The following is a 12,906-nucleotide window of genomic DNA, read 5'->3' as shown; positions in this document are numbered from 1 at the left end:
TCCTGGCAAGGCCTTACTTCGCAGGGTCACAGAACTTACCTTTTTCTACAGCACTGACCACACTTCAAGCACTACTAAACTGTCCAGTCTTTGACAGATTTGAACCACTCTTGAGGAAAAAGTTCTAATGCTCATTACAAAGAGTGTATCCCTAATAAAACTTGCATAAATTGCAAGGTCTTCAGAGCAGTAATTATTCACAAGCATTTGGAAAGACACTACTAAGTGGCAGGCATTACTAGTAAAAAATATTTAACACTATTTTATTTCAGAAAATATATCTAAATTTATATATTTAACTTAAGGGTTATATTTACAGGACATATTATTCTACATGTTGAAAACTGAACTTGCATACCTTTCCCTGTTCCTCATCCACACAATACTTACAGTATCTGTAGGCTTGTAATTCTTCTCTTTTAAAGAAAGTTCTCTTGTGAATCCTAACTCTGTAGATTTATCCGTATAATAAATATGGCCCAGCAGCTTTTTAAAAGTGCCAAAATGTATTAAAACTGAAACAAAACAGCAGTAGTTATATCTAGCTTAATTATAGAGATGTCTGTTATTTGGGAACATGTAGCACAGTGACAACAGTAAATGACATTCAGGATTCTTCCTGTTTATACTGGTTGTGGGCTGAGAGCTAAAAAGAGGCTCTGCCAACACGCACCCAGTGAATCTGCTGGCGTAGGACTGCAGTTGGACATCTTCCTTCCCCTAAGATTGAGTTACCCATCTCTTAATAATCAGTCTAAGCTAAGTTCCCGTACTGGCTCTTATGGCGCAATATAGTCCTCAAATCACACAATTCCCACTGCAATCCAAGGAGCAGGGGGATGCATGTAACTGAAGCCTAAATTTGTTCTAAGTAGACATTTGCTGCCTTTTGGCAGGATTTGTTAGATTATCTTGCTACTATGACTTGTACTATGACTCTAGTGATGCAAGCCTTCTGGCCTATCAGGAAAAAAACCCAAAAGACCAAGGCATCAGGGTATGTCTACACTGCACAATGCCCTTTGTCCAGCTCCCTCAGAATGACGATCCGCCCGGAGCAGTTTCCCTTACCCACGCTGATCCTAAACCCTGTGCAGCATCTCCCTCCAGCACTATACTAAAGGACAGACATGATGTACTGAAGCTGAGAACAGGATGGAAAGTATATGCATACCATTACCATTCCAGAGTACAATACGCCAACTTTCTTCTACGCTGAGAATACATTTCCAGTGAAACAAAACACAAACATGCACACCTTCTCACACAGACATACGAAAGGGGAAAAATAACTGATATTTGATGGTAAAATAATTCTCAGCACTGTTTCCGCATGCTTAGTGTTTACTCCGGTTCATACAAAGAGCTAGAAGACTTCTTAGCTTGACTGCTGTAAGAGCTCCCTCTGTCGTTACATAGAAAAACGACCAGAAAACATATTCCATTATCCTTGCATCTTTTTCATCTGTAAGTGGCGAATTTTCAAACACTCCATCCTGTGAGGTGAGAATCCACACGATTTTCGGAGGTAACTTTTCATGCTTATTTTCTGCACAAGCAACTGCTATCTTATTCCAGTCTTCCAAAGTACAGACAATATCACTTAGAATAACCTGTTCCAATGCACCTAAGAAAAAAACCAACCGCATTTACAGATCCTGCATTTGCCCTAATAAGCTTTGTACTATTCACATTAAGCATACTGCACAAATCATGCACTGTTTTTATAGATGGATTATAAAGCCTAAGACTGAGTTTAAAAAAAGAAAGCTGATCAAATTAAAGACCCATAAGAAAAACAATGTTTTATTTTCACTGAAAAAGCTTTAAAGGCCAAAATCCCTGATTGCACTCAAAATCACTTCTGAAACCCATAAGAGCAACAGAACAACAGGGCAGTTGCAGGCACTGAAGTTAAGGGCAGTTTATTGGAACAGGACACAATAAGCACAACAGATGCAAATAACCATGCCTGGACATAGAAAACCTAATTTTCAGAAATATTATCTTTAAATTTAAGCACTTTTCCTGGCTAAGTCCAGGCAGATAAGCATTAGTTTGTCTGCAGAGTAGTTTCAGGACCTGGCACTTGCTGCCCATGTAGTTCGTTGCAGCTGCCTGCCCTTGGCTTGAGTTCATGCTGCCTGAAGAGCTTCTGCCACTGTGTCTGGCAGCATAAAAAAAAGTCCCTCTGAAAACTTACAAACCTTACAACAAAGTAGGCCTTTGTTTATTTTTTTGTATCCTAAGCAGTAAGTGCTGAAGTTGCAGGTTGCCCAAGAGCCAGCCTATAGAGGATCTGCTAGAAGCAAGCAAAGTGCTTGCAGAGTTATTTCAGTGCCAGGGTTGCCCCAAGGCGTGCTCTGTGCAATAGCACAGACTGAACCCGCGTGTGACCAAGCAGGATGGGCCCTCAAATCTGACACAGTGACCCTCACCCCTGCGGGCACTCCGGAAGATGTGAGAATGCACAGTTCAGCTCAGTGTGATGGAAAAGCTTTAATTCAGATCACATTATAAACTAGGAACACTGAATCCCAAGTAATTTATAGGCTGAAATGGAAGTTGAATTAAAATTTCAAGTTTGAAAGTTTGTTATTAAAATTTTGCTGTCCTTACTTTTCTTGCTCATTTCCTCCAATAGCTCAAAACCATGCTTTTTGTGATCGGCTGAAACAAAACAGGATTGTAGTACCCATAGGTGAAAACGGTGGTTTTCTACTTCACTGTTGACTGAGACAGCCAATTAATGCAGTGCTAGGACAGTTTTCCAACAGGAAGAAGTAATCTTCTGAAAAATCAAATACCAATATTATTATGTATTTGCATATGGTTACCTCTCCCTTTCCTCACCATAAAACCCCACAATTATCTCGACTGATTTCCCTGAACACTGTGGAGAAGCTAGTGGTGACATTAAAATCTAACCTTCTTTTACTTGGAAAAAATATACATAAAGAAATTTTTTTCCCTGTAATTATTTTAGAAATCTCATAGAATGAGAAAATCAACAAACCCTGGAAGAGATTATAACCTTAAAATCCTCCCTTAAAATTATCTGAAATATGGCCAGGAAATAAAATAAGAATGAAAAACTGTAACTTAACTGAGCAACAACAGTCTAAGCATATAGAAGGAAAAAAGGACACTGCCAGAAGGCAGCTAGGTAGAAAGGAACCTAAGAAAGAGCACAGGGCACCCTCCTTTCCTTTCATAATTTGATTACTGAACTCACACTCCAGCAGAGAGGGACAACCTCGGTTTTAGAACTGTAGGCTCTGAGAACCCCCACAGCCTCCTACTGGGGTCCTTGCCAAAACGTCATGGAGATTTTCTAGCAGGTGTACAAAAAGTAATTCCTTACTTCACCAGAGCACACATGTCTTGGTATTATGGTAAAATACACAGGGACATTTTAACAGAGCTCTTGACACCTTGGTAAACACAATGACAAAAGTTTGGATACTTGTATTCACTTCAAATGCTTTCTATACAAATGCGGTCCAAAACATCACCATTAAACCTGAAGTAAATATATTGTAGAACAATCATGAAAGACAATACAAGAGCCTTATTATTTACCTAAAGAAAAATGCTCCAGTTACTGAATATAATCCATTGCCACAGAAATTCAGCCCCATTTACATAGGCACAGAGCAACTTTTTTGTGTGCACCAGACTGACCATACGTGACCTGAGCCAAAGCCAGGCATTTTGACTCATTGCTTGGTTCCACTTTCCCGTAGCTGTAAATAGTATCTCCCACTGCCTCAGAAAAGGTTAACCTGAAGAAGACAAGGTAATAAAACAAACCAACGTTACTAATGTGTTCCGTAACTTCAGAATATTTCAAAACAAGCTGCAAGTGCACGGTGTAGATGGGCATACTTCTGCATTAAACTATACCCCTTTCAGCTCTTCTGCCCCTCTTGCAGCCTTAATTCTCTATATTTTAGAAAGCAGCCTCTTCCTTCTTTTCTTTCATCTCCCAACTGCAGCAGAGAGGGCCATAAGAGCACTGAAAGCAACAGGAAGCGATGGGACATTTCTGTCAGGGATTACCACAATTCCAGTCCCTGGCAGCTGGAAGGAACAACTGCAGCCTTGCAATGTTCCTGGACATGGGAGATTCAAGGCTGTTTCAGGAATAAGGAAATGCTTGTGCTGTTCCCAAGCTATGAGGGAGCAGAGAGGCCGTTGCTGTGCGTTCCACAGCATGGCCTGTAAAAGCAGGTCTACTCAGGACTGGCAGTATTTGTAATTTTTGTTGTCAGTCTCACAATAAACTCAGAGGAACATGTCAAAAAAAAAGTGAGTTTTAGAAGCCTGGACAGATTTCCAGGGATTACTAGAAGAACAGAAAATGGCAACACCCTGAGCTATTTAGCTCGCTATCCAACTTCATGGTTTCTCCAAAGTACAAAGAAGATTCAAAGAAAGAGCGGAGGAAATTTTGTCGTATTAACAAAAACAAGCTATTTTGTAGTATGACTCTCAGAAGTAGCTCAGCTGGCTTTAACACTTTCCTAAGAAATTCTACCTAAGGACACAGGAAGGGGTGATAGATAAAATTTCGCCACACTTACAGTGGCACAATAGTCTGGCAATTATTATTGCCAGTACTTGCCACACTGTAAAAACAGTGTGGCAAGTACAGGGATTTATACTGTCATGAGTTATGTAACCTGCCTGCTACAGGTGTTGCTACCAGTTTTGCCTACAATCTAAGTGGTTTCGAATTTGTTTATTTATTTTTAGTATTTGCAAAAGACTGTTTTAAAATCAGTACAGAACTTTATCTTTTTACAATAGGAGGTAAAGCTCCTATTTACCTATACAAACAATACATCATTATGTTTCAGTAACAGAGTATTTTTCAGCAGGCTTCTCCAGCAAACAATTAAAAGCCATTTGCAGATCCCTGACTACTGTAAACATCTGTAATACTTGACACTAGAAACTACAGCTGCTTTTCCCTCTTCCACCCTAGAGGAACTAAGCTGTTGTCTGCTAACACTGCATTTAGTAATATTTTATGATTCCCAAGGTGGTCATAAAGCACGGTTTGAGAAACACTGTTTCAGTGTCATGAGGTAACTAGCTAGGTCTTATTACTATAAGAACAATGACGATTTCAGCATATCAAAAGAGCAAACTGTAACAGTCTTTTTGCGTTAGTAGGATAGGTTAAGGATTAGGACTGAAACAAAGAAGTGGTATTTTGATCCTGACACAAGGTGGTTTAGAATCTCAATTTAAAACTAAAATATGGGCTAGCGTTAAAGAATGCTGTTGCTCTTCACAGAATTCTTTCAGCCATTATAGTTAATTTAATACCAGACTGTTCTAGTAGGTTTTTCACTGTTTCAAACAGATCTACACTGGATTAGGAAAACGTCTGTCTGACAGCTTAATGTCTTCTCCAAACCAAAAATGGAGAAACAGACGCATTTATAGAAATTCAAGTATGATTGTATCCTATCCCCATAAATGGAAAAACAGAGGTCGAGTGCAGGTATAAGGTTTACAGTTTAAGCATGTTTTTAGTGTAACTGTGTTTGAAACTGTGGATATGGTACTGACATCAACAATAAAATGAAAGAAATTAACATCCTAGTAATTACATTTTTTTTAATCCACAGAAGGCTGTGAAAATCTTATATCCGTATAGTTTTCAAGTACAGTGCAAGAGACAAGAGCCTCAAACAAAACTAGAGTCTACAATGCTGTAAGAAAGACTGACAGCAGCCAAAACAAAATGTGTCCTTCAGAAGGAGCTGTTGATATTGCTTGTTTGGTCTACGCTTGTATTGAATTTAGGATTTAATACAAGAATAAAAAAGGACATCCATTAATGTATTTTTGGTTGTGTTTTGTTTGAAAGGATTTACTTGGAAGAAAAGGCAAAGCCTCATGACTTGGGAAGTAATGGAGGATGGCATACCCCTCCGTGAATCTCAGTGCAGAACAACCACATACCTTTGCTGTTTAACCCAATGTGATCCTAGATTTCATTGCTTTTCAGACAATGCACATTTGATTGCTTCCAGAGTTATGACTGAATTTGGAAGGTGTCCAGCTGCAGTACTTGAGTTTATCAGAGTGTCAAAATACTTCAGCAAAGGGAGATTTCTTCCTTTAAGGCAGCTAACAGCTAAAGGGATGAAAACAAAAGTCATTGGCTGAGCACCCAGAAAAGCATCTTTCACTATTTAAGACTTCTTAAGTTTTAGACTTTGTTTGCTGATACCCACCAAATGCCTCTGACAAAATTCTTACTAAATCTCTTGTGAGGTTGAGTCGTCTCAGGTGCTTTGTTAATTACTTCGAATGAATGTTGCTCAAAACTGAAGGCAGAGGGTTCATGACAGTATTTTACCATTGATAGGTAATGGGTAAATCTCGGGGGGGTTGTGGGGTGGTGGGGTCTTTAAAACATACAGTTTTTTGAGTGAGAATACAGAAGATATAACATCTGCTGCTAAGACTACAAATTTTGTAATTCAGACGCTGAATACTAGGTTATCACAGTTTTTCTCTCAGTTATTGCCTTTAAAACTTCAACAAAAGCCAATAAAATATACAGAGAAAAAAAAATGCTGATCTTGTGAAGTTCAGCAATGCCCCTATGGCTCCTTCCAAAGGAAGGACAAAATACTCTACTGCTTCAGACTCTGACATCATCAATATAACTGAATTTTGTGTTTCCAAATGAAAACAGAAAGACTGAGAGGAAGATGAAATTATAAAGACTATTTTGCATTTATCTGAGATATTTAAAATCATCAATAGTTTTTATATACCTTAGATTTCAGAAACCAATTTTAATGAATCTAACTAGAATATTGCTTTATGACTCAAAAGACTAAGCTTGAGTCATTAACACACATAACAGTAAGGGCTGGACTTTCAAACTAGTAGGTAGACCTTTGCTCTTGTCTATTGCACACAATTTATCAGTAGAAATAAAACAGTTTCAGCACCGCGTTAGAAACAGCTTTATACTAGACCTTAAGATCACTGCTTAACCCAACACCTCACCAACAGCAAGAAAAGGAGCGGTTGTGAGTTAGCTGTCTCCCTTTCTGCCTCTTAGGGCATGTCCTTAACATACAATAAAGGAAGGAAAAAAAAAAGCCTTACAGCTTTTATCTTCAATTTGGAATATTAAACATAAGCTTCAAACCCACACAAACAATTCTCATGTGATAAATCCCAAATTCCTAAGCACTGAAATGACTAGACTGACATCAACTAAAATCCTGTAAGAATGGACCCCATTATCAAATTTTTACATTTAAGATACTTCAGAGATTCTTCATGACAGAGAATTCCCCTAGGAGAGTTTACTGCATAAGCTGCTACAGCGTCATACTGACCACTTGAAAGTAATTGACTGAAACTAGGAAAGAAGAAGAAAAAAAAACAGAACATGACATGTTATACAAACACTAAATAAATACACATATACATACATAAAATGGTTGGCTGATGGTATAGCAATCTAGTCAAGCCCAAACATTGAGAATACACAGCTTTAAAATATACATATTTAAACCTAGTATATCTTCATCACACCATTTTCCAGTATGAAGCAGCAATTTTGTTTCCACACATCCAGTTACATCTTTTCTGCCTCACTACCTAGTGCTTCTGACAGTGTCCATAATGAAAACTTTGAGAAACCTAGGAGGGAGTTATCTATGGGCAACTGGAAAAAGAAGTGAACTATGTTTTAATATATGTCTTGTAAAAGATTGTGATTTGGGAAAGACTAATCTAATTAATCTAAAACGGCCAGAAACAGGAGACAGTTATTTCTGTGTAACAGTTACACAGCAGGCTACATGAGATGACTTGATGAACTAATTCCTGTTTTTAATATCAAGGGATTATGTTAGCAATGAGATCCAGGCACCTAGTAGACAGCTGCAGTACTGGGGTTTTCAAAAGCATCTAAACACCCAATTTCCTCCAGGCTTCTAGACACTTTTGAAAAACCCTCAAGTTGTACATTTTCATCTGTATGCACAGAAATATATTTAAGATCAGCTTGTCAGTTTTCGCAACACACAGAACAGCTGGTTTCTTCGATTTCAGTCCCTTTAGAAAAAGGGCCAAAGAAGAACCTCTGAAAATGTATAAACCACTGGCTTAACGTGCATGGCTGCAATACCAGCACTTTTTACAAATACCAGAAGGGTCACAGAAAGAATGTGTTCTGGACGGACTGCATTCAATATGATGTATTAACTATGATATTGCAAAATGCTAATGCAAAACACAATAACCATATTCTTTTCACCTTTCCAAATATTCATGTGAATCATCAGCCATTTTACTAGGGATGTCAAGAGCTGAAATATAAAACATGGCAGTGTAGGATAACCACATTACTACCTCAACAAGCAAATCAGGGTTAAAAGTGTTAAAGCATTTAAAAAATAAAAAACAATCAACAAAAAAACAACCATGAACTTTATCAACTGATACATTTATGTGAAAACATTTTTTTTAACTGAGAATAGTTTCTCTCTTTTTTTTTTTTTTTTTTTTTTAAAGAACCTGAAACAATTTCCTTAAGCAGATGATTGTTTAGGAAACACGTTTTCCATCATCAGTTAAACTCAGTTTTCCCACCAGTGCCCTCAAAAGTTATCAGACAGGAATAAAAGATACCATGTTAAAGACCAAACCCTTAGTCCACCATTGCTGATTGTCTAGTCTCATCCTCTCATTCTCGATTGTTCTGACATTTAATTTTTAATGACTTTACCTCTTTCATCTTTTTTATTTTTCATTATCTGAGAGAGATCTTGCAGGGTGACAATCTTGTCCGATTTTGCCCAGGCAGAAATACCATTTGCAACTAACAAAATTCTAGCATATCTGTGAACAGTTAGAGGGAAAGATGTATGTTATCAGCACAGTTATCCAAATCAGGAAATCTTCATCATATTATCAACAGCATGTATGTTAATAATTAATCAATGTACAGAACCTCAATCCATAAGACAAAAAAGAAAGTCAGTGTGAAGTAAGGAACACATCTAAATTAAAAATATTTGCAGATATGGACTTGAACCTGAGCTTCAGCTTTTCTCTCTTTGCTTCAGCTATATCTCATAAGGCCAGTAAGTGCAGGAGTTCTTGTTCTCACTTAAGTCTTTTTCTGCTCGGGGATATACTTTTTTCCCCTTTCTTTTTTCAATGCCAGCACCTGTCTGTCTAACTGAGCAAGATGTTTAGAAAGAGAATCCAAGCTGAGTGACTCTTCTACGCTCAGGCCTGTGGGAGAAGAAAATGCCTTTCATGAGCTCCCAATGGCAGGCAGTAAAGCCTGCTGGTAACAGTAACGCAGGCTGCACCTCCCCTCAGGGGCAGCTTCCTACAATAGCAAAGACCTTCTGAATACACTATCCTTCAAGTCTCCACCTCCCTATTTCTACCGGATCGCTGCTGTTCTGCATTCCAGCAAACGGATCTGCATTTTGCTGACACACTGCGCTATTCTGGGTGTCTTAGTTTTGGGGGTTTTGTTTGTTTTGGTTTTATATATTTATTTTAAAAAAATATTTAATCGAGAAGAAATTCTCAAACCAGCAGAATATTGGATTTACCCGGGATGGGCTTAAGAGGATGTGCTGTTTTCTCTGAGGTGCCAAAGGTTTCCGAGGGTACCTTTCTTACATTATAAATTTCCAGTATTACGTTTTTAATTTTTGCAGAATTCTTCTGAATAGCTTGTATTCTGGAGAGGAAAAAAAATCCCAACTAACACCACTGCCACTCCCCAAAACAGGAGCTGTTACCTTGTTCTTTTTATGCATCAGGTTGCAAGGATATCCCTACCAGAAGTTGTTGAACTAGGCTTGCTGTCATACTGTTCTGCTGTTCTCAGTAAAGCCTGTCTCCCCAGTTTGCCATATTATTCTACTTCAGACTGCATATGGCAAGATAACTGGCTCTCTTGAGAATCCTACTACGTACATGCATGCAGCTGCACAACAACACTTCCTCAATATAAGACAGTAAATGAGAAAAAGCGAGCAATTCACTCACTCCTCGATATTTCTCAACGTCAGACAATGCATTTTAGCAATGCAATAGCCTCACTTTGAGGCTATACTGTTTTTACAGGTGGAGAGGATCTGCATGTGTTTAACTTCCAAGCCTGATCCTCCAGTTTTTCTGAAGCAAAGTCTTGGCTGATTACACCTCCAGTTTGACTGCACAAGAACCAGCACCAGGATGTGAAGAACAGAAATGTAACACCACATTAGCAAGGTTTTACACAATCATTGGCAGCTTCCATATAAAAATAAAACAAGAATCAAAACATTTTAAAAAATATAAATGAGAGAAGCCAGCTACAACGAAATAATTCATGTCCTAATTAAAACAACGTATTTTGCGCTAAACACTATTAGAGATAACTTACTTGTCTTCAAGCTCCATTGCTCTTTTCCTATAGTATAATAGAGTTATGGACTCAGATTCCAGAGCTTTTAATCTCCCGTGAAGAAAAAAATGCATTCCTTTGGCCATTCTTGATTCTGGCAATAAATGCCTCATATTCCTGTTTGATCAAAGTCAGGATATTCTTGTATGCAGTAACGTACCCTATTATCTGTGAATGTATTTCTGGATGTCATATTTATATGGAGAAAATGAACAGGAAGACAACTTTCTGGAACTTTCTAATAAGCATGATAGGTTTAAAAAAAGATGAATATACAAAATAATACTCCTTAGAGCACGCTCCATAGCGCTGCTCTAATATAACAAAAAAACAGCCCAAAACCAGCCCCGTAACATTGTTCAAGATAATGAAAATACAGAAAAACTTTACCTCGTGAAAGACAGCCTCTAAACTTACCTCTAACAGTCACAAATGTTATTACAAACTAAGGCAATCAGCACTTATTTGGACAGCTGCAGCAACCATTTCCATGTAATAAAAGACATTTTCTCTAGATGGGCACTAACTGTCCTTAGCACTTACAGGTGTGGAAAACCAAAGGAGCAGGGGCTGTGCATTTTAATGTCTTAAAATAGCAGTCCAACTCAAAATTTAAAAGCAGACCCAGTAACCCTTATTCCCATCCGTCTCAAAAACTAAGAATCTTTATTTATTCTTGGCATCTCCCATCTCAGTCAGTGTCTGAAAAAGGCAGACAGGAGTCCTTCAGGAATTTCAGCAATAACCTTTCAGCCGAACTGAAGAGCCATTAACGCTAATACAGGGCATATGGGGTATATCACAGAATCACATAGGTTGGAAAAGACCTTTAAGATCATCGAGTCCAACCGTAAACCTAACACTACCAAGTCCACCGCTACACCACGCCCCTAAGCACCTCATCTAAATGTCTTTTAAATACCTCCAAGGATGGTGACTCAACCACTTCCCTGGGCAGCCTGTTCCAATACTTGACAACCCTTTCAGTGAAGTAAAATTTCCTAATATCCAGTCTAAACCTCCCCTGGCGCAACTTGAGGCCATTTCCTCTCATCCTATCACTTGTTACCTGGGAGAAGAGAGAGCGACCCCCGCCTCTCTACAACCTCCTTTCAGGTAGTTGTAGGGAGCAATAAGGTCTCCCCTGAACCTCCTTTTCTCCAGACTAAAAGACCCATACGCCACGGGTCTTTCTAGTTATGTAGGTTTTCTCCTGGTTTAGGACCACTCTACAATGCTTTATCATTCCAAAACTGCCATAAAGTTAAGAAAAGTCGTTATCAAGCATGAACCCTACTCTAACTTCTGGTAGTATGAATTTGTCATGGTGGCTTCTATTTGACTGCAGTGTGTACAGGGGCACAAAAACCAGCTGAAAATATACCAGTCCTTGATTTCTGCAACTACACCAACAGGTCACAATCGGTCTGCTTATACCCTTTTTCCCCAGAATACAAACAGGCAGCAAACCACTTTTTACTTATTAATTATTGTTCATTGCTCATTTACCTGAAAAATATTTGCTACCCTGTCAAATGCGTTACTGTATATAATGTAACACTCCTCAGATGGTCCTTGCTCAGCACAACCCACTTTTTCAGTTTCTGTCAATATATATGTTTGTACGCTCTCCAGAAATCTCCTGTCCTTCTCAAAGCAGGCAGGAGGGAAGACAGAATGTTTCTCTGCTCCCATGGGATGGTTTGGCATAGCAACCTAGCACCTTTCTTCCACAAAGTCTAAACCTCTTTCCTCGTCTGTTCAACAACTGCCTCAGATCAAAACCTAGAAGGAGTTGAAATTCTTAAAATATCATCAGCTGATACATACTCAAGCAAGTCTTCATTCTGCTTTAACCCTTCCCATATTCAATTCATAAGCATAAAATCACATAACAAGTAATTTCCAAATTAATATGACTCTCAGTGCTCCTCTATTCCCAACTTAGCTATGGCTTTTCTAATTCTAAAAATATTTGCCCTACAAACCCAGATAAATTTAGCATTGATCTTGGGGAATGTGCGGGTGGCAAGGTGGCTGTAGGATGTTTTTAAACTGCCTCCACAGGGCTAGACCGAGGCGAGGACACCGATTTCTAGGATTTCAGGCTGCAGCGCAGACCTGTGGAGACACAGCTACCCGAAAAACCCGCACCCTAAAAACAGCAGCCACCTATAAAACAGCAGCAGCTATAGTGCGCATAACGCGTCCCTGCAAAGACAGCCCCTCCCGAGCAGCGCCCGCGCAGACGCCCTCAGCCATGAGGCAGGCTGAAGATCCCTCTCCCTCACAGCCGCGCCGCCTCCTCCCCTCACGACCGCCGGCGACCGTTGGTGGCTGCAGCTGCGCGCGGCGAGCCGCGGTGCACTGTGGGAGCTGCAGTTCCCCCCTCCCCGGCGCGCCCGCTCCCGACTACGACTCCCATGGCGCCCCTCGGCGGGACT

The 12,906-nt window shown here is 39.3% G+C and overlaps 1 protein-coding gene across 1 annotated transcript; it reads right to left on the bottom strand.

The window, feature by feature from the left end:
* Window positions 1-2,629: 2,629 nt before the first annotated feature.
* Window positions 2,630-12,866, bottom strand: CLHC1 (clathrin heavy chain linker domain containing 1). Its single transcript, XM_075497023.1, is given in 6 exon segments — window positions 2,630-2,791; window positions 3,583-3,785; window positions 5,980-6,154; window positions 8,777-8,889; window positions 10,442-10,579; window positions 12,635-12,866. Coding segments are annotated over 4 exon segments (576 nt in total). The 5' UTR covers window positions 10,576-10,579; window positions 12,635-12,866; the 3' UTR covers window positions 2,630-2,791; window positions 3,583-3,631.
* Between the last annotated feature and the right edge of the window lie 40 nt (window positions 12,867-12,906).

Source organism: Mycteria americana, chromosome 3, assembly GCF_035582795.1.
Source record: "Mycteria americana isolate JAX WOST 10 ecotype Jacksonville Zoo and Gardens chromosome 3, USCA_MyAme_1.0, whole genome shotgun sequence".
Classification (NCBI taxonomy): domain Eukaryota; kingdom Metazoa; phylum Chordata; class Aves; order Ciconiiformes; family Ciconiidae; genus Mycteria; species Mycteria americana.
The sequence above is the reverse complement of the archived record's forward strand: the minus strand, read 5'-3'. Positions and strand labels throughout refer to the sequence as shown.